This window comes from Musca domestica, unplaced genomic scaffold (genome assembly GCF_030504385.1).
Source record: "Musca domestica strain aabys unplaced genomic scaffold, Musca_domestica.polishedcontigs.V.1.1 90, whole genome shotgun sequence".
NCBI classification, from domain to species: domain Eukaryota; kingdom Metazoa; phylum Arthropoda; class Insecta; order Diptera; family Muscidae; genus Musca; species Musca domestica.
Window position 1 is genome coordinate 405,008 of NW_026712436.1, and position 24,221 is coordinate 429,228.

The 24,221-nt window shown below is 36.9% G+C and overlaps 1 protein-coding gene across 1 annotated transcript in view; it reads left to right on the top strand.

The window, feature by feature from the left end:
- Positions 1-24,221, top strand: part of LOC101887270 (cell adhesion molecule Dscam2) — a 332,543-nt gene that overhangs the window by 270,982 nt on the left and 37,340 nt on the right. Inside the window, exons 17-19 of the mRNA XM_059131918.1 lie at positions 7,022-7,166; positions 11,372-11,808; positions 11,913-12,066. Coding sequence (XP_058987901.1) covers positions 7,022-7,166; positions 11,372-11,808; positions 11,913-12,066 — 736 coding nt within the window. The remainder of the gene's footprint in view (positions 1-7,021; positions 7,167-11,371; positions 11,809-11,912; positions 12,067-24,221) is intronic.

A 24,221-nucleotide genomic window follows, 5' to 3' on the forward strand; every position in this document is an offset into this window, starting at 1 on the left:
GCATGAAATTCTAAGTCGATTTAACGATGTCCGTCTGTCTGCTTGCTGAAATCACGATACAGCTCAAATTATTAAACGTAGAGCTTCAAAATTTGGCACAACAATTTGTATTGTCTCTAAGATGGTTGAGATTTATCGGTCCACGTTTTGGTATAGCCGCCCAATATTCGGTATTTTGATGATTTTCGCAAAATTTTTTTCACGAATTTGTCTTACAAATGTTATTCGTAGGTCATAATGGGTTCTAGCTCCGGTGCCGAAACATTGTATGTATAGGTCCACCTTTTGTATAGCCCCATATAACGGTACCTCCCAATAGTCTATATTTTAATGATTTTTGCCACATTTTCCACGGATATCAGCCGGTTTTGCCTAGCGTTATGAATGCTCAAACTATTGACTCTTTACGGGGGAGGTAAAAGAAGGAATGGGAATCGCAAGTTATGAGATATAGAAGCAATGAAAGTTAAACTCTTTGTGAGGTAGGTACCAGAAGGGGTAGGCCGATATATCCCATCTTCACACCAGATATTTCATTAGTAAATATATTTGGAGGTGTGCAAATTAAATGTTTTTCTGGCTTTTATGAGCGTTTTGTTCTCCATAATGTTGACACCTTTGTAGGGGAGGTACCAGAAAGAATAAGCCGATATCTACCATTTTCACAACATATCTTGAGCTGACAGAAGTATTGAATATGTCCTTATTTCACATTTTATGAGAGATAGAATTATTACAAATTTTGAACTGTTCTGTGAGAGGTATAAGAAATAGTGAACTGATTTATACTATATTCGCACCAGATATTGCGCTTTAAAGACGATCGAACTCTTACTTCATATTTTAAAAGAGTTTTAATTATTCCGGATTTTGTTCCTTTGTGGAGAAGGTACTTGATAGAATGGGACGATATGGTCCATTTCCACACCTAGCCTGGAACTGATAGAAATATTGGGATGCGTGAATCTTAAAGCCAATCTGACTCTTATTTTACATTTTATAAGAGTAATAATTATTTCAAATTTTTATCGTTTGTCGAGAAGGTACCAGAAGGAGAGGTCCAATACAGGGTGAGATGAAAAAAATTGCAACCAACTTCAGACTGCTGTTATTTCTAAGCCACTCGTCCGACAGCTGTTAAAATTACTCCAGTGACAGCTAATTATATTTTTACAGGCGTTCAAAAGCATTTTGGTGAGAATTTTCCAGAAAAAAAGTTATTCGTGATTAAATTAGTGTGATTTCTTTATATTTGGCTGGAAAACCAAAAAGTGGCTATCGTTAGAGAACTCCAGTATTTCAATGTAAATAAATCTTTTGTATCTCGTACCATCGCTCGTTCCCGTGATACTGGTAGCGTAGCTCGACGTCAAGAAAGTGGACGGGAACAGGACGTGGAAAAGAGCAACATCAGCAGAAATGGTTCGGAGAGTAAAGAAGCGACGTGATCGAAACCCGCGTGGCAGTGGCGGAAAACTTGCTCGTGAGCTGAACATATCGTAATATTCCATTGACATTCCAAAAAGTGCAAGAATTTACACCGCAACAGAAGATAATAGACTCAAAAGAGCTAAAGAGTTGCTTCGCTTGGCTGAAAGTGGTGAACTGCCGAATTTGGTTTTCTCCGATGAGAAAACATTCGTTGTCCAGCATTCTGTAAACAAACAAAATGATCGTGTTTATTTGTCAAAGAGGTCAGCTGAAATGTGCACCTTCGGTTGGCCACCAGAATTCATGCGCCTGCCATGGTCATGGTGTGGGCTGCCTTAACAGCCGATGGTCGCTCTCCGCTCGTATTAATCGATTATTAAATATTATTGCGAACATATTCTGCAGGATGTATTAAAGCCTTGTGTACGCAAACATTTTGGCCGCAGACCTTGGAAATTCCAACAGGACTCAGCACCGTAGCACTTAGCACGCGACATCAAAAAATGGTTAAAATTGAGGTTCCTCACTTCATTTCCAGCGCACAATGGGCACCAAAATCTCCGCATACCTATCTGTTGGGCTATTGCGTCTGGAGTATTTTGGAAAGCAAGGTTGGCACCAAAAATACCAAAGTGTCGATCACCTCAAGCAAGCGCTTCGCCGGGAATGGGCCAAAATACCAAAGAGCAACATTCGGGCAGTGTGTGACGGTTTCATTGGCCGTTTGAAGGCCGTAAATCGTGCCAAAGGTGACCAATTCGAACAAAACTATACTTATTCTAAAATGTATGCTATTTCCAACATTTTTTGCTTTCATTCCATAAAATTTAAAAAAAAAATTAAGTATGGTGTTTGAATTTGTTGCAGTTTTTTTATCTCACCTTGTATATTTCGTCTTCACACCATATCTTGTGTTGGTTGAAATATTGAGATGTTTGCGACATTTGAATATAGTCGGACTCTTTTTTCACATTTTATAAGAGTTATATGTATTCATAATTTTGACACTCTGTGGAGGAGGTACTAAAAAAGGAGTACGCCGATATTTTTCATTTTTTGCACCTGACCTATTGGGATTTTCAATGTTTCTACAAAATCGAATGATCCTTTCTCTATCTATGAGGTAAATAATTTTCTTTGGAATAGTTGACATTTTGTGGGGAAGGTACCAGAAGGTGTGGACCGATATTGCCCATCCCCAAACTCGTTCTAAGTTTGACAATATTATTGTGATGTACCAAGTTTGAGCAATATCGGTTCACTCCTTCTGGTAACTCCTCCACAAAAGATCGAAATTTTTATTATCCTTCTAAAATTATGTGTAGTTGGAGATTTTTTCACAAAATCACACAAAGTACGGATTTAACCCAAAAATGTGTTATCTAACAAACATAAATTCCTGGCGGTTGGGGAAGATTTTGACTTTTCACGTCTTATAGGACCTATAGTAGAATTTACGATCTTCTACTTATAGCTCTACTTTCATAATCTCCTGAAATTTTCCTGTAATTATTTTTTGTGTTGCACAGTGTTTTTTATGTACGTACACGTATGTATGTTTGCGTGTTTGCTTGCTCAAGCATAAAATCCACAATGTAACAGCTAACTTATTTACGACTATCATGATATATAAGGCAACTAATCTTCATGCCATCGTCACCTTGACCCAAGCATCAGCAACAGAAAATAACAATATACCATTGTTCTTTGTTCTATCTTCTATGTTCATTTTCTCGTTTTGCTGTTCTCTGTAAAACTGTTGCAATGCAAATTAGTTCAGAGGAAGTGGAAAAATTTAAACTAAACTTGCCGGTAACATCTGCCATGGCAAGAATTAAAAGACTCAAATCATATTCCATTGCTAGGCAACTTGTTTCCAACTGGAATATGCCGTTCTATTGGGTGCTGCAGGAGAGAAACAATCTTGAGATGTCAATGACTTTCTGTGGAAATTGCCAAAGCAAAAAAAAAGTGCAATGAGCAAAAAAATAAATATTGCAGTAAATATTTGTTTTTCTGCTTTCTGTTCTCCCTCTCTCTCTCTCTAGTGGAGCACAATCAAAAGCTCATCAACAGCTGCCGCCGCATTTATAATAGCCACTCGTTGCCGCAAACGAAACGAAACGAAATATCTTTACAATTTTCCCCAAACACGAAACTAAATAGAGCGCCATCAAAAGGACTCATTCACGGAAGAACGGAGGGTGTGACGACTGACAGATGAAAGAAATCATTATCGTCGCCATCATCATTTCCATCGTATTGGTATTGTTCAACAGAAGTTTATTTCATTTTTTTTTTGTTGGTTGTTGGTTTATTGCCATTGTTGTTGCAATTTCAACTGCAATTGTCGGCAGACAAATGATGGGTTCCACACCATCAATCCCATCAGACACTCATTGGAGTCCAACAATAGGCTGAAATCCAATAAAACAACGGATAATAATGCCGATTGAAAATTGTTGCTTTGTTACAGTGTACCGTTGTGATTTGTTTCTACACCCTCCACCATAGTATGTGGGGTATATTAAGTTTGTCATTTCGTTTGTAACACCTCGAAATATACATTTTAGACGCCACAAAGTATATATATTCTTGATCAGCATAAAACTCTATGTCGATTTAGCAATGTCTGTCCGTCTGTTCGTCTGTCCGTCTGTGGAAATCGCTCTAGCTTCCGAACGAAATGAAGTAAGTTGATAAAATTTTACTCAAATGTGTATTATGTCTGCAGGATTTTTGGTATTGAAAATGGGTCATGTAGGTCCACGTCTTCGTATAGCCCCCATATAACGGTACCTCACTTTTTTCAATATTTTGATAATTTTAGCGACATTATATACCGGAACTTTTTTAAATTTGGTACTTGAATTTCATAATGAATACTATGACAGAAAATTGTCTGTGCAGGTACATGACCACGTTTTATAACCACCATGATACCTCCCTATTTTCGGTATTTTGATGATTTTAACGACATTATAAACAGATTTTGACAAAAGTTGCCAATGCAGGTCCACGTCGTCGTATAGACCCTAATATACGGCTACATTCGGTATTTTTAAGATTTTAATAGAATTGTTAACGGATTTTATTTTTTGGAAAATTTTTAATTTTGTACCAAATGGTGGAGCGTATTCAAAGTTCGGCCCGACCGAACTTACAGTTTTGTACTTGTTTTTATACCCTACACCACAAGGTGGTCAGGGCATTATGTCTTTGTGCATTTGTTTGTAACAAGCAAAAGGAAACGAGATAGACCCATAGTTCCTTTTGATGATCTGCATAGAATCACATTCTGAGTCGATTTATGCATGTCCGTCCGTATGTCCGTCCGTCGGACCGTCGGTCCATCTGTCCATGTATTTTTGTAAACAAAGTACAGTTCGCATTTATTGCCCTATCCAGATGAAATCTTGCACAAATCATTTGTTTGGCCCAAGGACGAACCCAATTGAAATTGGAGATAATCGGTCAAAATTTAGATATAGCTCCCATATATATCTTCGTCCGATTTGCTTTTTATTGTACAACAAACGTGTAATATCAGTCCGAATAGTATGGAATTTTGCACGTACGATCAGATTGGGCCTGAAAATAAGTATGCCAAATTTGATCGAAATCGGTTCAGATATAGCTATAGCTCCCATATATATTGTTCATCCGATTTGTTATTTTTGTCCTCTGCAGCCGTAACATGCACTTTGTAACAACAATATTTGGGGAAATATGTCAAATATAGCTCAGAAATACATTTGCTAAATTTTATCGAGATCGGTTCAGATTTGGATATAGCTCCCATATATAACTTCGTCCGATTTACCTTTGATTGTACACCAAACGTCTAATATTTGCCCAAATTGGTTGAAATTTGGCACTTACGACCGAATTGAGTCTAGAAGCTAGTATGTCAAATTTGGTGAAGGTCGGTTCAGATATAGCTATAGCTCCCATATATACTGTTCATCCGATTTGTTACCCACAGCCGTAATATGCACTCCGTAACAACGATATTCGGGGAAATATATCAAATGCAGCTCAGAAATATATTTGCCAAATTTTATCGAGATCGGTTCCGATTTGGATATAGCTCCCATATATATTTTTATCCCATTTCAAATTAATTGTACACCAAATGGGCCATACAAGTCCGAATTTAAAAGATACAAATGCTTCGGCATATTCAGTCCTTTGAATTTTAAATTATAAATATAATCATAGTGTGTATGATAGAATTCTCCCATAAAAACTTTTAATTGTTATGCGGAGCTCTACTAAATTAGCAAAGTGGTGTAGGGTATCATAAAGTCGGCCCCGCCCGGCTTTAAGACTTTATTTACTGGTTAATTTTTTTTTTTTTTTTTTTGATCACACTATAAGTTTGTTGGCGACCAAACTCATATAGCCCGTCAAATGGAATCGATGGAATGGAATAGTCAATCCAAACTATCAAAGCATTGAATATGATACCTTTCAATGCCAATACAAAAATTTAGTTTTAGTCATTAAATTCGGACGGGCCGAACTTTTAATACCGTCCACCATTTGGTAAAGAAAACATTTTTATGCAAACGTACCTGGATTCAAATTTCACACAAATCTCACTCAGAAATCGTGGCTTAAATCGTCAAAATATCGCATATCAGGTGGAACCGTTATACCGGGGCTATACAAAAACGTGAACCTATATATACAATGTTCCGCCACGAGAGCTAGAAGCCATAACGAACTGCAAATACCAATATTTAGACAGATCCCTGGAAAAATGTGACTAAAACCAATACACCGAATATCGGGAGGAACACTTATATGAGGGATATATGATATCTTAGACCTATATAGACAGTACTCTTCTAGGGGGGTAAAGAACTCAGAAGGAGCTCCTTTTGTAGATTTTCAAACCATTTCATTTTAAAAATTTGCTACAAAATACCAAATATGGGGGGTACCGTTATATGGGGGCTAAACGATATGGTGGGTCGATATAGTCTATCTTTGAATGAGCAATGAGTTGACTTATATTGTCTATTCTCATCCTAACCTATGTATGTCCTATCTAAATATTACAATATAAATACTCCCTCCCACTCACTCCCTTTACTCAATCATAGATTTAAAAGCTTTTCATGGATAATTTTTGAACTTTGTGGGAAAGGTACCAGCAGGGGACTTGCTTGATTCTGGTTACGTCGGGTACTTCCATTGCTCAATATAAGATTTGAAATCTGTAGCAAAATGTTGAAGCTGTCTTGGCGAGCTACCAGAAAGAGTGGGTCGTTATTGTTTTTCGACAACCCACTGTACCAATTGTCATTGAACAGTTCTGCAACTGACATTTGTTGCAAGCACTGCTACTGCTGCTGCTGTCAGTAAACCACAAATATAATGAGTTTTTCTCCAGCCACATCAAACTGCGCGCACTCTTCATTATGAGAAACATATTTCCTTTTACTCCAGCCATCGTCATCATCATCATCGTCATTACTAATGAGTTGAGATTTCAACTGGCCTCTTTCTGAACTCAATTTTACGATTCTTTTCATTCGATTTCTGTTTTCTTTCTGTGTCTTTTCAATCATTCGCAATACAGTGCCACCCAAAATAATGCCCATTCAAGCCATGACAAACATGCTGAGAGAAGGTATGCGAGCGGCAATATCCTGTCAAATACTGGAAGGTGATTTACCTGTTAGCTTCAGGTGGGAGCGGAATGGAAAACCTTTGATCGGAACTGGGTATGTAGTTAAAAATGTTGAATGATGATTTACCATAAAACAAAAACAAGTATTTATGTTTATCTATGTTTAAGGTCTAAAAATATAAATTAAGTAAAGTTTAAAAATTCAGACAGAGCTACTAGATACCTCCAAACAAAAGCCTCTCACAAAAACATCAATGTCCTCCTAAATTTTCAGAAAAGTAGAGAGTTTTCTAAAAAAAAACTCCTAGAGAGCATTTGAACAGAATTTCTTAAAATCTCCAAATAAATATTCAGACGGCTTCTTCTGTAAATCAAACATTTTCCTGTTTATACCCTACACCGCATAGTGATAAGGGTATTATATCTTTGTGCATTTATTTGTAACATGGAGAAGGAAGCGAGAGGACTTTTGAGGATTTTCATTGAATAACTTTCTGAGTCGATTGTCCGTCCGATTGAGATGAAATATTCCAACAATATTTGTTTGGCCCAAGGACGAATCCGATTGAAATTGGTGAGAATCGGTTCAAATTTAGATATATCTGCAATATATATCTTCACCCGATTTCATTTTTATTGTGCACCAAAATGGCTAATACCAGTCCAATCATCTGAATTTTGGCACATCCGACTGAATTCATCCCAGAACCAAGTACTTACAATTTGGTAAAAATTGGTTCAGATATAGCTATAGCTCCCATACACAGGGTGACATGAAAAACATGCAGCCAACTTCAGACTGCTCTCATTTCTTATTATTCCAGTGACAGCTCATTATATTGTTTACAAACGTACAAAAGCATTTATGTGAAAATATTCCAGAAAAAACGTTATCCGTGATGGAATTCAAGCGTGATAGTGTGATTTCTTTATTTTTGGCTGGAAAACCACAAGTGGCTATCGTTAGAGCACTCCAGCATTTAAATGTCAATCAATCCTTTGTGTCTCGTACCATCGCCCGTTACCGTGATACTGGTAGCGTAACCCGACGTCAAGGAAGTGGACGGAAGAAAACAGCAACATCAGCAGAAATGGTTCGAAAAGTTAATAAGCGACTTGATCGAAGCCCACGTCGCATTGGCCGAAAAATGGCTCGTGAGCTAACATATCGCAATATTCCATTCCGCAAATATTGAAAAAAGAGCTCGCGGTAAAGCCCTTGAAATTCCAAAAAGAGCAAGAACTTACACCGCAACAGAAAGAAAATAGACTCAAAATAGCTTCGCTTGGCCGAAAGTGGTGAACTGCCGAATTAGGTTTTCTCCGTCTCCGATGAAAAAACATTCGTTATCCAGCAGTTTGTAAACAAACTAAATGATCGTGTTTACTTGCAAAAGAGGTCAGTTGAAAATATGCACACTCGGTTGGCCACCAGAACTCAGGCGCCGGCCATGGTGATGGTGTGGGCCGCCATAACAGCAGATGGTCGCTCTCCGCTCGTATCAATCGATCGTAGCATCAGAATAAATACCGAATATTATCGCGAAAATATTCTGGAGGTTGTATTGAAGCCTTGGGCACGCAAACATTTTGGCCGCAGCCCTTGGACATTCCAAGTTACAAAATGAGGTTCCACGCTTCATTTCCAGCGCTCAATGGCCCCCAAAATCTCCGGACACCAATCCATTGGACTATTGTGTCTGGAGTATTTTGGAAAGCAAGGTTGGCACTTAAAAATACCTAATTGTCAATCACCTCAAGCAAGCGCTTCGCCGGGAATGGACCAAAAAACCGCAGAGCAACATTCGGGCAGCGTGTGACGGTTTCATTGGCCATTGGAAGGTCATAATTCGTGCCAATGCTGACCAATTCCATCAAATCTAAACTTATTCCAAAATTTGATGCTAATTCCGATATTTTCAAGAAATTTAAAAAAAAATGTAAAAGTTAGGGCGTTTGATCTTGTTGCAGTTTTTTATCTCACTCTGTATATCATTTAAAGCTCACAAGTATCTCTGTCAAATTTTATCATCAGCCCAAATGAACTGGATATTGGCAATTCCGGCTGAATTCATCCTAGAGGCAAGTACTTCAAAGTTGGTGAAAATCGGTTCAGATGTAGCTATAGCTCCCATATATATGTTTCATCCGATTGGTTTTAACTCCCTCACATTCGTAATATGCACTTCACAAAAATTATATTTGGTACCACACAGCTCAGAAATGCCTCTGCCAAATTTTAACAAGATCGGTTCAGATTTGGATATGGGTCCCATATACACCCTTATCCGATTTTAGTTTTAGTGTGCACCAAATTTCTAATATCAGCCCAAATGAAGTGAATTATGTCATGTACCTCAAATTTGGTGAAAATCGGTTCAGATATAGTTATAGCTCTCATATATGTGTTTCATCCGATTTGGTGCTGAAGTCTCTCACATGCGTAATATATACTCCACAAAAATAATATTTGATACCAGACATCTGATACAGATCGATATAATTCTACCAAATTTTATCGAGATCGTCTCTGATTTGTATATACCTTCGACAGACACCTTCATCCGATTTTACTTTTATTGTTCACCATGTATGTAATGTCAGCCCAAATTGGATATATTATTTCATATTCAACCAAAGTTTTTCCATGTGGTGCAACTCGGACCGGTATATCTAGTGATCCAATAAATTTTTTGATGTTATTTGGTACTAGAGACACAAAAGCCTCCGTCAAATTTTTTTTTTTTTTTGAGAATCGATTCAGCGTTGGATATAATTCCCAAATTGTGACTACTCTAAAGCCAAGATACGCATTCAAATCAGGTTCATAGTTTTGATCTCCCGAATAGTGGTGTAGGTTTATTGCTGGGAGGGACATTTTAGTGAATTCTTTCAAAAATCCTCGATGAAGGCTAGGAGAGCTCTTCTAGTCCAATTTTTTTTCAAATTCACTTTTTTAACTTTTGAACCAAATATATAAAAAAGTTGTATTCTAGAACGTTCTTCTAAAGAAACAAAAAATACTCCTCTATCTAAAATCCACTTATATAATTCTTAACATTGCTTATGGCTGGAAGAGTCCTACTTTTTATACCCTACACCACAAGGTGGTCAGGGTATTATGTCTTTGTGCATTTGTTTGTAACAGGCAAAAGGAAACGAGATAGACCCATAGTTCCTTTTGATGATCTGCATAGAATCACTTTCTGAGTTGATTTAGGCATGTCAGTCCGTCCGTCCGTCCGTTCGTCTGTCCATGTATTCTTGTGAACAAAATGCAGGTTGCATTTATTATCCGATTGAGATGAAATTTTGCAAACAACATTTGTTTGGCCCAAGGACGAACCCTATTGAAATTGGAGATAATCGGTAAAAATTTAGATATAGCTCCCATATATATCTTCGTCCGATTTGCTTTTTTATTGTGCACCAAACGTGTAATATCAGCCCGAATAGTATGGAATTTAGGCCTGAAAATATGTATGTCAAATTTGACCGAAATCGGTTCAGATATAGCTATAGCTCCAATATATATTTTTCATCCGATTTTTTATTTTAGTCCTCCGCAGCCATAATATGCACTCTGTAACAACAATATTTAGGGAAATATATCAAATGCAGCTCAAAAATACCTTTGCTAAATTTTATCGAGATCGGTTCAGATTTGGATATAGCTCCCATATATAACTTCGTCCGATTTACCTTTTATTGTGCACCAAACGTCTAATATTGGCCCATATGGGATGGAATTTGGCACATACGACCGAATTTAGTCTAGAAGGTAGTATACCAAATTTGGTGAAGATCGGTTCAGATACAGCTATAGCTCCCATATATATTGTTCATCCGATTTGTTGTATTTGTTACCTACAGCCGTAATATGCACTCCGTAACAACGATATTCAGGGAAATATATCAAATACAGCTCAGAAATATTTTTGCCAAATTTTATCGAGATCGGTTCAGATTTGTATATAGCTCCCATATATATCTTTATCTGATTTCAAATTAATTTTGCACCAAATGGGCAATACAAGTCCGAATTTAAAAGATACAAATGCTTCGGCATATTTAGTTCTTTGAATTTTAAATTATAATTATAATCATAGAGTGTATGCTAAATTTTCTCCCATAAAAACTTTTAATTGTTATGCGCAGCTTTACTTAATTTTGCAAAGTGGTGTAGGGTATCATAAAGTCGGCCCCGCCCGACTTTAAGACTTTCTTTACTAGTTTAATTTAAACACAAAAAAATTGTTAATGTTTCATTCCTCCAATATGTCCTCTTTCTCCTTACAGCAACGAAGTCATACGCCGCTTGGATGAATACTCAGCCAGTTTGGTCATCGAACACATAACCTCAGAACATTCGGGTAATTATACATGCATTGCACAGAATGTTGCCGGCACGGAACGTTTTACAGTGCCACTCACCGTGAATGTACCACCCAAATGGATATTGGAACCCAAAGACTCAAGTGCACAGGCTGGAGATGATGTCCTATTGCATTGCCAGTCATCGGGTTACCCAAAACCGACGATAACCTGGAAGAAAGCCATCGGCCCGACACCGGGCGAATACAAAGATTTCATTTACGAACCCACCGTTCAATCTTTTCCAAATGGCTCAATACTCTTCAAGAAAATCACCAAAGAATCTCAGGGACATTTTTTGTGTGAAGCCAAAAATTCGATCGGTTCCGGCGTGAGCAAGGTGATATTTCTCAAAGTGAATGGTAAGCATTTTCCGTTTGCTATTGTTGCTTTTAGTAACCCCCTAACCATGCCAACTCATTAATGGTTATTTTCTTTCTTTCTGTCTCCTCTGCCTCTTTTACAGTTCCTGCTCATTTTCAAACAAAATCGAAACAAATCTCCGTTGCCAAAGGCAAACAGGTGCACATTCAGTGCAACGTCCAGGGTGACAACCCCATTGACATTCATTGGAAATTGCAAGCCACACAACAGACCATAGACGAATCAATGGACACCAGGTGAGTTCTTCTACGTCGTTCATCAGTCCCATTGTTGGTACTTATGCTTGGTATGAATAAGCTTGACCCGCTTCAATTATTCGTTGGTGATACAATCGTATGTATACATATATTGGGTGGAGATCCCAGACAGGATTAGCTTTGCTATTGAAAAGGATAACGAATAGAAATTCCACATAAAGGAATTAAATTTTGTAAATAAATGTAATGTGTCGATTTTGGGAATTAGAGAGATAGAGATAATCGGATCTCTTGTATGATTAGAGGTTATTGTACTTATGGTTCTATTGACTTTTGAGCACTATGTTATGGACCTATTGTTGGTTGTTACTTTGGCTATACATTAGTACGAAATTTGTAGTAATATCAAAAGAGAAGGTAACTTGGCAATGCATTTTACTACCCATTAGAAAAAGACAGTAAGGAAAAAACAAAAGCTGGTCGCAGCCGACTGAGGCATCAATATAAAATTGCTGGATTCCAACTCTATTCCCAATTTAGTACCACATATTTTCGAACAATGACGGTACATACTTCCAAAACGAACCTCCATATCTTAACCATGGACACCAAAGAATCTCAGGGACATTGACGTCTATATCAAATTTCAGAATTTCAATTCTATTCTTTCAGCCAATGCCAAATTTAGGACTATTCCGTACTTTTCGAACAAATGTAGGACACATTTCCAAACTACCGCCAAATCTCAAACACAGAATGTATCAATGATCTAAATATCAAATTTCAGAATTGTATCTCTATCCCTTCACCCAATATCAAATTTAGTACTTTTTAGTACATTTTCTACAATTTTAGTAAACATTTTCAAAAACACGTCCATATCGCAATCCCAGACCTTTCAATGTCAATCTTCTGGATTCCAACTCTACACCTTCATCAAAAACTCAATTAGTGCTCATAGTACACATTTTCAAAACCACCTCCATATCTTAACCATAGCCACCAACAGTGACATATATATTAAATTTCAAGTTTCCAGCTCTTCCCTTTCATCCTATACCCAATTTAGTACATATATTGGTCGGATTTCCAAATCACAGTCAAATCTCAAAAACCGATAGTATCAGTATCAAATTTCAGGAAAAGTTGAAATGTGCTGAATTTACTAGATATACTGGAACGAAATATTCCACTGCATCTAATAATGATACAAAATATTGAAATGTGCAAAATTTAACGAAAATAGATGTATCGAGGTACCAGAAAGAGTGGACCGATAAGTGTCATATTCCCCACAGTTCTCTGGTTGCGAGAAATATTAAGATAAATCAAGTTTATAAAGAATAGCAAACTTGTTTCGCAAGTTATTAGAAACATAGGTATTGAAAATTGTAATTCTATTGTGGGTGTGTACCAGTGGGACGATATATACCATATTCACGTCAAGTCTTGTGATAGTAAAAATTAGAATGTGTAAAATTTGAAGAGTTATCGTGCGCATCAGCCATCCAGACAGACGAACGGACGGACACCCCTAGATCGACACCAAACGGATTTGGTCCAAAGAGACCTAGGGTATTAAACCGTTAATTCGATGGGGCATCTTTTGGTCGTATCAAATCAGATACATCCTCTGTAGCCATATGGCCTAGGGCACGTGTAGAATCTCAACCATATTCGAGCGACATCGAAAAATTGAGTTCGCTCAATTTCTTCCGCTTCCAGGAGCGTGTTCCCTCGAATTCGGGTAAGTTTTACTTTTTCTACAAATTCAAGCGAGTTTTTCGGAGGCCTGATCAAATATTGTGCAAATATGTGCAAAGCTTTAACTTTTTGAACTTCTTTGGAGGAGGCTCAAGTGGAAGTGGGCCGATATTGAACTCGACTTAAGTTCTGAACTGAGGGTATAACAAGTTAAAAACTAGAAAAGTGAGTCCCAAAGTCAGGCGGGGCCGACTTTATGATACCCTACACCACTTTGCTAATTTAGTATTGCTCCGCATAACAATTAAAAGTTTTTATGGGAGAATTCAATCATACACGCTATGATTATAAATATAATTTAACGTTCAAAGTACTAAATATGTCGAAGCATTTGTATCTTTTAAATTTTGACTTGCATTGCACATTTGGTGCACAATCAATTTGAAATCGGATAAAAATATATATGTGGGAGCTATATCTAAATCGGAACCGATCTCGATAAAATTTGGCAAAGATATTTCTTAGCTGTATTTGATATATTTCCCTGAATATCGTTGTTACGGAGGGCATATTACGGCTGTGGGTAACAAATACAACAAATCGGATGAACAGTATATATGGGAGCTATAGCTATATCTGAACCGCTCTTCATCAAATTTGACATACTAGCTTCTAGACAAGTTTCATCCCATTTGTGCAAATATTAGTAGTTTGGTGCACAATCAAAGGTAAATCGGAGAAGTTATATATGAGAGCTATATCCAAATCTGAACCGATCTCGATAAAATTTAGCAAATGTATTTCTGAGCTGTATTTGATATCTTTCCCCAAATACTGTTGTTACAGAGTGCATATTACGGCTGCGGAGGACAAAAATAACAAATCGGATGAATAATATATGTGGGAGCTATAGCTATATCTGAACCGATTTCGATCAAATTTGGCATACTTGTTTTCAGGTCCAATCTGATCATACGTGTAAAATTCCATACTATTCGGACTGATATTACACGTTTGGTGCACAATAAAAGGCAAATCGGACGAAGATATATGTGGGAGCTATATCTAACTTTTTACCGATTATCTCCAATTTCAATAGGGTTCGTCCTTGGGCCAAACAAATGATTTGTGCAAAATTTCATCTGGATAGGCCCATACGGACGGACGGATATGCATAAATCGACTCAGAATGTGATTCTATGCAAATCATCAAAAGGAACTATGGGTCTATCTTGTTTTCTTTTGCCTGTTACAAACAAACGCACAAAGACATAATACCCTGACCACCTTGTGGCATAGGGAATAAACAGTAAGTTCGGCCGGGCCGAACTTTGAATACCCTCCACCATTTGGAACGAATTTAGAAATTTTCAAAAAATAAAATCCTTAAAAAATTCTGTTAAAATTTACAAAATATCGAATATAGGGAGGTACTGATATATGGGGCCTATACGAAGACCTGGACCTGCATAGACAATTTTCTGTCATAGACTATAGTTCCCAATGCGAACTTTAAATAAGTAATTTTAAACAATTCCGGTGAATAATGACGCTAAAATCATCAAAATACCAAATATCGGGAGGTACCGTTATATGGGGGCTATAACGTGGACCTACATGACCCATTTACGAAATTAACCTGCTTACTGGCATAATAAACATGTGTGCAAAATTGTAGCCTTCTAACTCAATTCGTTCGAAAAATAGCGTGATTACAACAGACGACAGACGGACATCGCTAAATCGACTTAGAATTTTACGCTGATCAAGAATATATATACTTTGTTGGGTCTGGCATGAGTATTTCCAGGAGTTACAAACGGAATGACGAAGTTAATATACCCTCCATAGTATACCCTCCACCAAACTATGGAGGGTATATTAAAGTTGCTGAATGTCTTAAATTGGGTTGCCTCGTTGTATAGGGGCTTTGTCAAAATATGGACCAAAATAAAAAGTTATCGCACTGTGCCTATGGACAATAGATACATGCTACCAAGGCAGATAAAAGGCCGGCTGTTTACTGACATGCTGAATATGTAATTCATTCATTCATTCATTCTTAATTTCCATTGAAAAAAATTGTATCTAATTTTCCGTCAAATTGTTGATTTTAGATTTAAATTTATCCGTATACAATTTCTGTCTAAATTGAATTGTTTTGTGTAAAATGTTATGTCATATGACAACATTAGTATTTTAGAGATTTTAAAGTATTTATACCTTAAAGAGTTTTCATTGTCATCGACCATTTTAGTTTAGTTTAGTTTAGTTTTAATTTCATTTAAAATCACATTCATTGTTAAGTGTCAATATTTTCTCAATAATCAATTATAGGAAAGGAATAACAACTACAATTAATTAAATTGTGCTCAGTAGAGCTTTCCGAAATCATGGAAGTGAAAAAATGAAAGTAACAAACTGACAATACTTCAATTATCTAACGAATCATTTCAAGGCAACAGATGTAGAGAGCAGTGCATTTAATTATCATCACCTATCCAATTGATTTCTTACAATTCCAGGCACATCCATCCATTCATCCATCAACTACAGAAGTTCTAATTCAGTAGAATCCATGTACATCTCTTGTTTGTTTATAGAAAGTACGCCAACAGAAATAAAAATATTTTATACAAGTACTTCATATTTGCATTTTCTTTAATCTATTCAGTGACGTATTACAGATAATATATCTGTTTTGATAAATGAAGCCAGATATTGCATTCGTAGAACCCACAAATGCATTTATGAACAAGTAACAAGTAAAAAAACATTAAGTTCGGCCGGGCCAAACTTTTAATACCCTCCACCTTAGGGTAAAATAAACATTAGAAGAAATGTGGCAAAAACCATTAAAATGCCGATTATGGGGAGGTACCGTAATATGGGGGCTACACCAAAACGTGGACCTATAATTACAATGTTTCGCCACACGAACTAGGACCCATTATGGCCCACAAATACCAATTTTTAGACAAATCAGTGAAAAAATGTGGCAAAAACCATCAAAATACCGAATATCGGGAGGTACCTTTATATGGGGGCTATATCAAATAATGGACCCATGCATGCAATGTTTCGCCACCGAAGCTGGAACCAATTATGACCAACAAATACCAAATTTCAGACAAATCCGTGAAAAAAATGTGGCAAAAATCATCAAATTACCGAATATCTGGAGGTACCGTTATATGGGGACTATACCAGAACGTGGACCGATATATCTCATTTTCAATACCAACCATCCTAGACACAATGCAAATAGCTCTGCTAAATTTTGGAGCTCTACGTCAAATAATGTGGGCTGTATCGTGATTTCAACAGACAGACAGACAGACAGACAGACAGACAGACGGACATCGTTAAATCGACTTAGAATTTTATGCTGATTATGAATATATATACTTTATGGGGTCTAAGACGAATATTTAAGGATGTTACAAACGGAATGACAAAGTTAATATACCCTCCTTTCCAAGGTGGAGGGTATAAAAAGGCTGTAAGTTCGGCCGGGCCGAACTTTGAATGCCCTCCACCATTTGGTACAAATTTGACAATTTTCAAAAAATAAAATCCGTTAAAAATTCTGTTAAAATCTTCAAAACACCGAATGTAGCCGTATATTAGGGTCCATACGACGACGTGGACTTGCATAATCAACTTTGTCACAAACTATCACAATATTCAATTGCGAAACTTGAAAAAAATCTGATTATAATGTACCTAAAACTATCAAAATATAGGGAGGTACCATGGGGGTTATAAAATGTGGACCTGTACAGTAAATTTTCTGGCATAGGCTGTAGTATCCCTTACGAACTTAAAATAACAAATTTGTAACAATTCTGGTAAATAATGTCGCTAAAATCATCAAAATACCGAATATCGGGGTGGTACCGTTATATGGGGGCTATACAAAGACGTGGACCTACATGACCCATTTTCAATACCAAAAGTCCTGCAGACATAATACACATTTGAGTAAAATTTTATCAACCTACATTTCGTTCGGAAGCTAGAGTGATTTCCACAGACGGACAGAAGGATAGACGGACAGACGGACGGACACTGCTAAATCGACATAGAATTTTATGCTGATCAAGAATATATATACTTTGTGGGGTCTAAACTGTATATTTCGAGCTGTTACAAACGGAATGACAAACTTAATAGACCCTCTATACTATGGTGGAGGGTATAAAAACACACACAGTCACTGAAAATGGACTAATAAGTGAGGCAAAGTGCTTTCGGCAACATTTTTCTACCCTCCACCTTGAAAATGAGGGTATATTAATTCTTTTCTTGCGTTGGTAACATCCCTAAATATTCGTCGTAGACCCCATAAAGTATATATATATTCATAATCAGCATAAAATTCTAAGCCGGTTAAACGATGTCCGTCTGTCTGTTCGTTGGATTCACGATACAGACCACATTATTTGACAAAGAGCTTCAAAATTTATGGGAACAACTTATGTGGTGTCTAGGAATATCGGTATTAAAAATGAGATGTTTCGGTCCACGTTTTGATATATCCACCATATAACGGTACCTCCCGATATTCGGTATTTTGATGATTTTCACAACATTTTTTACGGATTTGTGTAAAAATTGGTATTTGTTGGTCATGGTGGGTTCTAGCTGCGGTGGCGGAACATAGTATAAATAGGTCCACGTTTTTGTATAGCTCCCATATAATGGTACTTCCCAATATTCGGTATTTTGATGATTTTTGCCACATTTTTTCACGGATTTGTCTAAAAATTTGTATTAGTAGTTCTTTATGGGTTCTAGCATCAGTGGCGAAACATTGTACATACAGGTCCACGTTTTCATATGGCCCCCATATAACGGTACCTCCCTATATTCGGTACTTTGATAATTTTAGCGACACTATTCACCGGAATTGTTCCAAATTTGGTATTTGAAGTTCGAAATGGATACTACAGCCTAAGACAGAAAATTATCTGTGCAGGTCCACGTCTTCGTAAACCTCCTATATATAGGTACCTCCCGATATTCGGTATTTTGATGGTTTTAACGACATTATTCACCGGAATTGTTTCAAGTTTGGTATTTGAAGTTCGAAATGTATTTTGATGATTGTAGCGACATTATTCCCGGAATTGTTTCAAATTTGGTATTTGAAGTTCGTAATGGGAACTACAGTCTGTGACAGAAAATTGTCTATGCAGGTCCAGGTATTCGTATAGGCCCCATATATCAGTACCTCCCTATATTCGCTATTTTGACGAGTTTAGGTGCAAAACCCACCGAAATTGTTTGAGATGTTGTATTTGAAGTTCTTAATGGATGCTACAGCCTGTGACAGAAAATTGTCTATGCTGGTTCAAGTCTTCGCACAGCTCCGATATAACTGTAGGGGGGTACGATATTTTTATGATTTTAGCTACTTTATTCACCGTTTATTTCAAGTTTCGAATTTGAATATGGTAATGGCTTATGACAAACAATGCCTATGACCCAAATATAACGTCTATATTCGGTATTTTTAAAGTTTTGACAGAATTTTTTAGGGATTTTATTTTTTGAAAATTTTCAAGTTCGTTCCAAATGGTGGAAGGTATTCAAAGTTACTGCTTACTTACTGCTTTTTAACTTGTTTTAAAAAGAACAATGGTAGAACAATAGTTACATTGATCCAAGTTTTCGTATAGTGTACCTCCCGATATTCGGAAATTTGATGATTTTAGCCACAATTTTTCACGGATTTCTCTAAATACTGGTATTTGTAATTCGTAATGGGTTCTAGCTCAGGTGTCGGAACATTGAATATATAGGTCCAAGTTTTCCTATAGCGCACATATAACAGTTTTATTCGAATTTTCAGTATTTTGACAATTTAAGGCAAATTTTCTAATAGATTTGTGTTAAATTTGAGATTTCTACAATCGGTGTTAAAATATTGTCCATATTGGTTAACGGTTTCCATACGATGGTTCTGTATTTTATATTGGATGTGTAGACCGATATTAGGTAATTCGGTAATCCAGGTCACATTTACCAACGAAATGATGTCCAATTTGGTATTTAAGACTAGCAATAGATTACAATCGTTGTAGTATAAAATTGTCTATATAGGCTCCCGTTTTAGTATGGCCCTCATATACCGGCTCCAACCCTTACATTGTTTTTTTTTTTTTTTTTTTTTTTTTTTTTTTAATTCTAAATGTTTTCTCCTACCGATCTTACTGAAATTGGTTGTTTAATGTTGAACACGTCTGAATCCAGATACTTTTGTATAAAAATGTTTTCCTTTCCTAATGGTAAACGGTACTGGAAGTTCGAATTATTCGTTCTCAAACAATAATCATCAAATTTGATATTGCTGTCTCCTTTGTTATATGAGGTAGAGATTTGGCGGTGTTTATGGAAATGTGTACTATAAGTACACGAAATGTACTAAATAGTACTATATTTGGTACAATTTGGCATTGGGTGAACAAATATTGCTTGAAATCTAAAATTTGATATTGGGGTCATTGTTCATGTGTAGCCTGGAACTTTGGTGGTTATTTCGAAAATCTGTACTATAATTGTACGAAAAGTACTGAATGGTACTGTATTTGGTATTGGGCGAAGCGATAGAGATAAAAATCTTAAATTTAATATTTGGATTAGTGATGTTAACTGTATTGAAGCTTTGGCGGGAGTTTGGAAATGTGTACTACAGTTGTTAGAAAAGTACTAAATGGTACTAAATTTGGCATTGGGTGAAGGAATAATTTAGGTCTTGGTTAATATATGGAAATGAGTAGAAGTGGTTTTGGAAATGTATACTAAAATCTTACGAAAAATAATTAAAGGTCCTAATTTTGGCATTCGGTGAAGGAATAGAGCTGAAATCGCGAATTTTGTGCTTAAGATATGATAGTGGTTTTGGAAATTTGTACTATAGTTGTTCGAAAAGTACTAAATTGAACTAAAGTTGGTATTGGGTGAGGGGACAGGGCTGGAATCCATAAATTTGATATGGATGTCGCTGTTGGTGTCTGTGGTTGAGAGGAGCTAGTTTTGGATTTACATAGCAACTCTGGTGTTCGGGATGTTGATGATTTGAAGGTAATCGGGAAATTCGATGAATTGTCGTCCGTGCTGACAAGTGGTACATAATCTGGGTTTTAGATGTAGGTGATCGGTGTGATGATGTCCAAATATTCTGAGACGGACCAGGGACTCGTGGTATAATCATTTTTAGATATATTCAGGAGAAGAGGTCCATTCTTTGAGTAAATTGTTTGGATTCGGCAGCACACGGAAAGTTGTTCGAAAGCAGATGTCCTGGCCTTTTAAGATAGATCGGGTTTTGTTAAGTATCGGCAGCTCACAGTGGGCATGTTCGAGGCCAGATGGATCGTCTACATTAGCTAGAAACATTTTCTAACTAGCTAATGACTACCTCTAACTCACTACCATTGCGTGAGAGGGACCAATGCTTGAAAAGACTATTGTGGGACAATAAGCCGAACACCCCTGTGGAACAACTAACCCAAGCTCTTGTGGAACAAACATTGGCCAGTGTGCAAATGAATAACCAGCCACTCAACTTAGGAGAACCATTTCAAAAAGTATTTCCAACTAACGATTCTGTTAGACAGAGGACGAAATCATTTAGAAAACCGAACCGAACACTATATGTGACCATCATTACCAAGTCAACGAGAATTATTTGCCTTATGAAGTAAACGGCATATTGTAGAAATTGTGGATTGTCAGTTACGCGGCCAACGAATTGTGGATTGACTGGTTGATGCTGCTCTCAATTCTATCGCCAATATGTTCTCACGGTCGTGCTGTTGCCCGTTGTTGTTTTTGTTGCTATTAATACCATGGATGAGCTTTTATGTTCTGACTAATGTATGTGATGAAATCGTCGACTCGAACACCTAAAATTGAAAAATATAAGTGGAGTTATTTTTTATTCACGAAGAACCATAAAAACCCATACTATGGATACGACTTTCAATATCTGCATCAAATATCAAAACTCAGTCTAAGATGTTTTAGTCGACGGCTGAATTTAATTAAATGGTTATCATTAATGGACTCAGCAAAACCTATGTATTTTGCAGACATCATAAATAAATAAGTAAAGTCTGTGTTTCAACTTCAGATTAGCTTAAACTGCAATTGCAGAATATTAAACTGAGCAGCTTTAAGAGTAAAACATCGCTGGAAAAATATGCTCCTAACTAAATGCATGTGCAGAATTCTTTGTATCGTTGGTGATAAAATCTCTGCCACCCAGAGGAAAACGTCAGCTAGCAACATATCCCATTTAAATGTCATGTAAAGACAAATTTTCTGGAAAATACTGGGTCAAAAATGTACAAATTATCACGTCCGCACCCCCACCCACACACATCCGCACATAATTCCTCTGTTAGTTATATTCTCGTCTTCCATTTCACAGCCTTTTCGTAATGCAAACAAAACTAAAATAGACAAGGGAAAAATGAAGGGGGAAGAGAGAGAGAGAGAGGGAGCTTGCAAAAAAATAAACCAAGGCAAGTAAAGCTTAAAGACTTCGGAATATTTGCCATCATTCGTCTTTGTTGTTGGTGCTGTTGTCAACAATGGATAGCGACGCAGAACAAGACACGATGTACTTAAAATAAATGACACAACGTTAAGCTTCCGACTCAGTGACTCCCAGAGTTACGTTTACCATATCCGTTGTACAATGAGCAACAACAACAGGAAACGCTACTAGTTCTGCTAACACAACAACAACAGCAGCGGCAGCAGCAAGGATGATGAACATCGGTGGGGACAATAATGACAGACATTACAAACAGAGCTTTTAAAATGAGTTAGGATCGAGGTAAAGACAATTGTACAAGATGTAATATTTAATTTGTTCACTTAGTTATACGTATGTGTGTGTGTGCACACATCGAGAGAGAGGTATGTGCTCACGTACATGCATACACACATATGTGCAAAGAGTGACAAATCTACACGGTATTATATGTGTTAAGGTGTATACATTACTGTATTGCTTTAAGACTTCTAAGCTGCTTTGTGCAGTGGCTCTAAGAACACGTTGAAAGGTATCAGTCGGTTTTCCGGTAAATGTATACCCACAGCATACGACCAATTAGGCGATTCGGTTAATATACCACCGAATGAGATTTCTTCTTCAACTCAATATTTTGTTCAAGATTTGACATTTTCAAGATTTTGGACCCATTATCGCGTTTCGTTTTTCGGAAACTAATTTCACAATTATAAATTGTGTCTTTCGGTGTGGAGGTATCAGAAAGAGATGACCGATAATTTACATTTTCGCAACCCGTCTAAACTTGATCCAAAACAAGTAAAATAGTATCAGTAGGTTTTGCCGACAGACTATATCGAGTACTTCTTGTACTTTATATGAGATATGTGCAAATTTTCGGAAAATGGAAATATGCGTCAGGTAACAGATATAGCGGACCGAAATATTCCATTTCATACTTCATCTAATACAGATAAAATATATTGGGATGTGCAAAATTTGAAGGAAATCGAACATTCGTATCCAATTTTATGCGAAATCATAAATTCCGACAAATTACGTATTCATATCAGAATACAGGGTTGCCCATATTCGACGGACCCATCTGGCAACGCCATAACTTTTGACAGAGATGTCACATCGCTTAATGACATACCGCGTTTGAAGCGTCAGTCCAGGCAGATTTTTACCATTTTTACCAATACACGCCACGCGAACGCTCTGAAATAGTTGAAATTTACATTCAACAGAAGAAGTCAATTGTGAAAACTCAACGTGCTTTTAAAACATTAGAAAATGTGAGAAGTGCGCCTTCTAAGAACACCATTTTCGACTGAAGAGGCCATATAAAAGTCGACCAAGGCGATCGGCCGAGAATATCGCTGCCGTACGAGCCACTGTTGAGAGGTCCTCAAGAACATCCCAAAAACGCCGTTCTCAGCAGTTGGGCATGGCTCGGTCCACTTTACAACAGATTATTCGCATTGATTTGCATTTGTTCCCGTACAAAATTCAAAATTCAATTGACGCCTGCGGACAAGCCTCGTCGATTGCAATGGGCCCAAAGAGTCATGGGTCCGTCGAATATGGGCAACCCTGTACTGTTTTAGAGAAATATTTAGATATAGCAAGTTGTAAAGAATAGCCGACTTGTTTCGCAAGTTATGACAGTTATAAGTTGGCAGATGTATATCATCTTCACAACAGATCTTGTGTTAGAAATAATGTCTGTATGTGGGAAATTTGAGGAGATGGATGGATGCATTTGGATGCATTTTTCGAATTCCTTGAGCGTTTTGTTTTTAAAAATCTTGAACCCTATGTGGGGAGATACCAGAAAAAATTGTCCGATCTCTACCATCTTTGCAACAGATCTTGTGTTGATAAAATTATTGAGAAGCTACAAGTCTGAATAGAATCTGATATTAATTTTCCTTTTTATGACCTTCATGGATACTCAAAA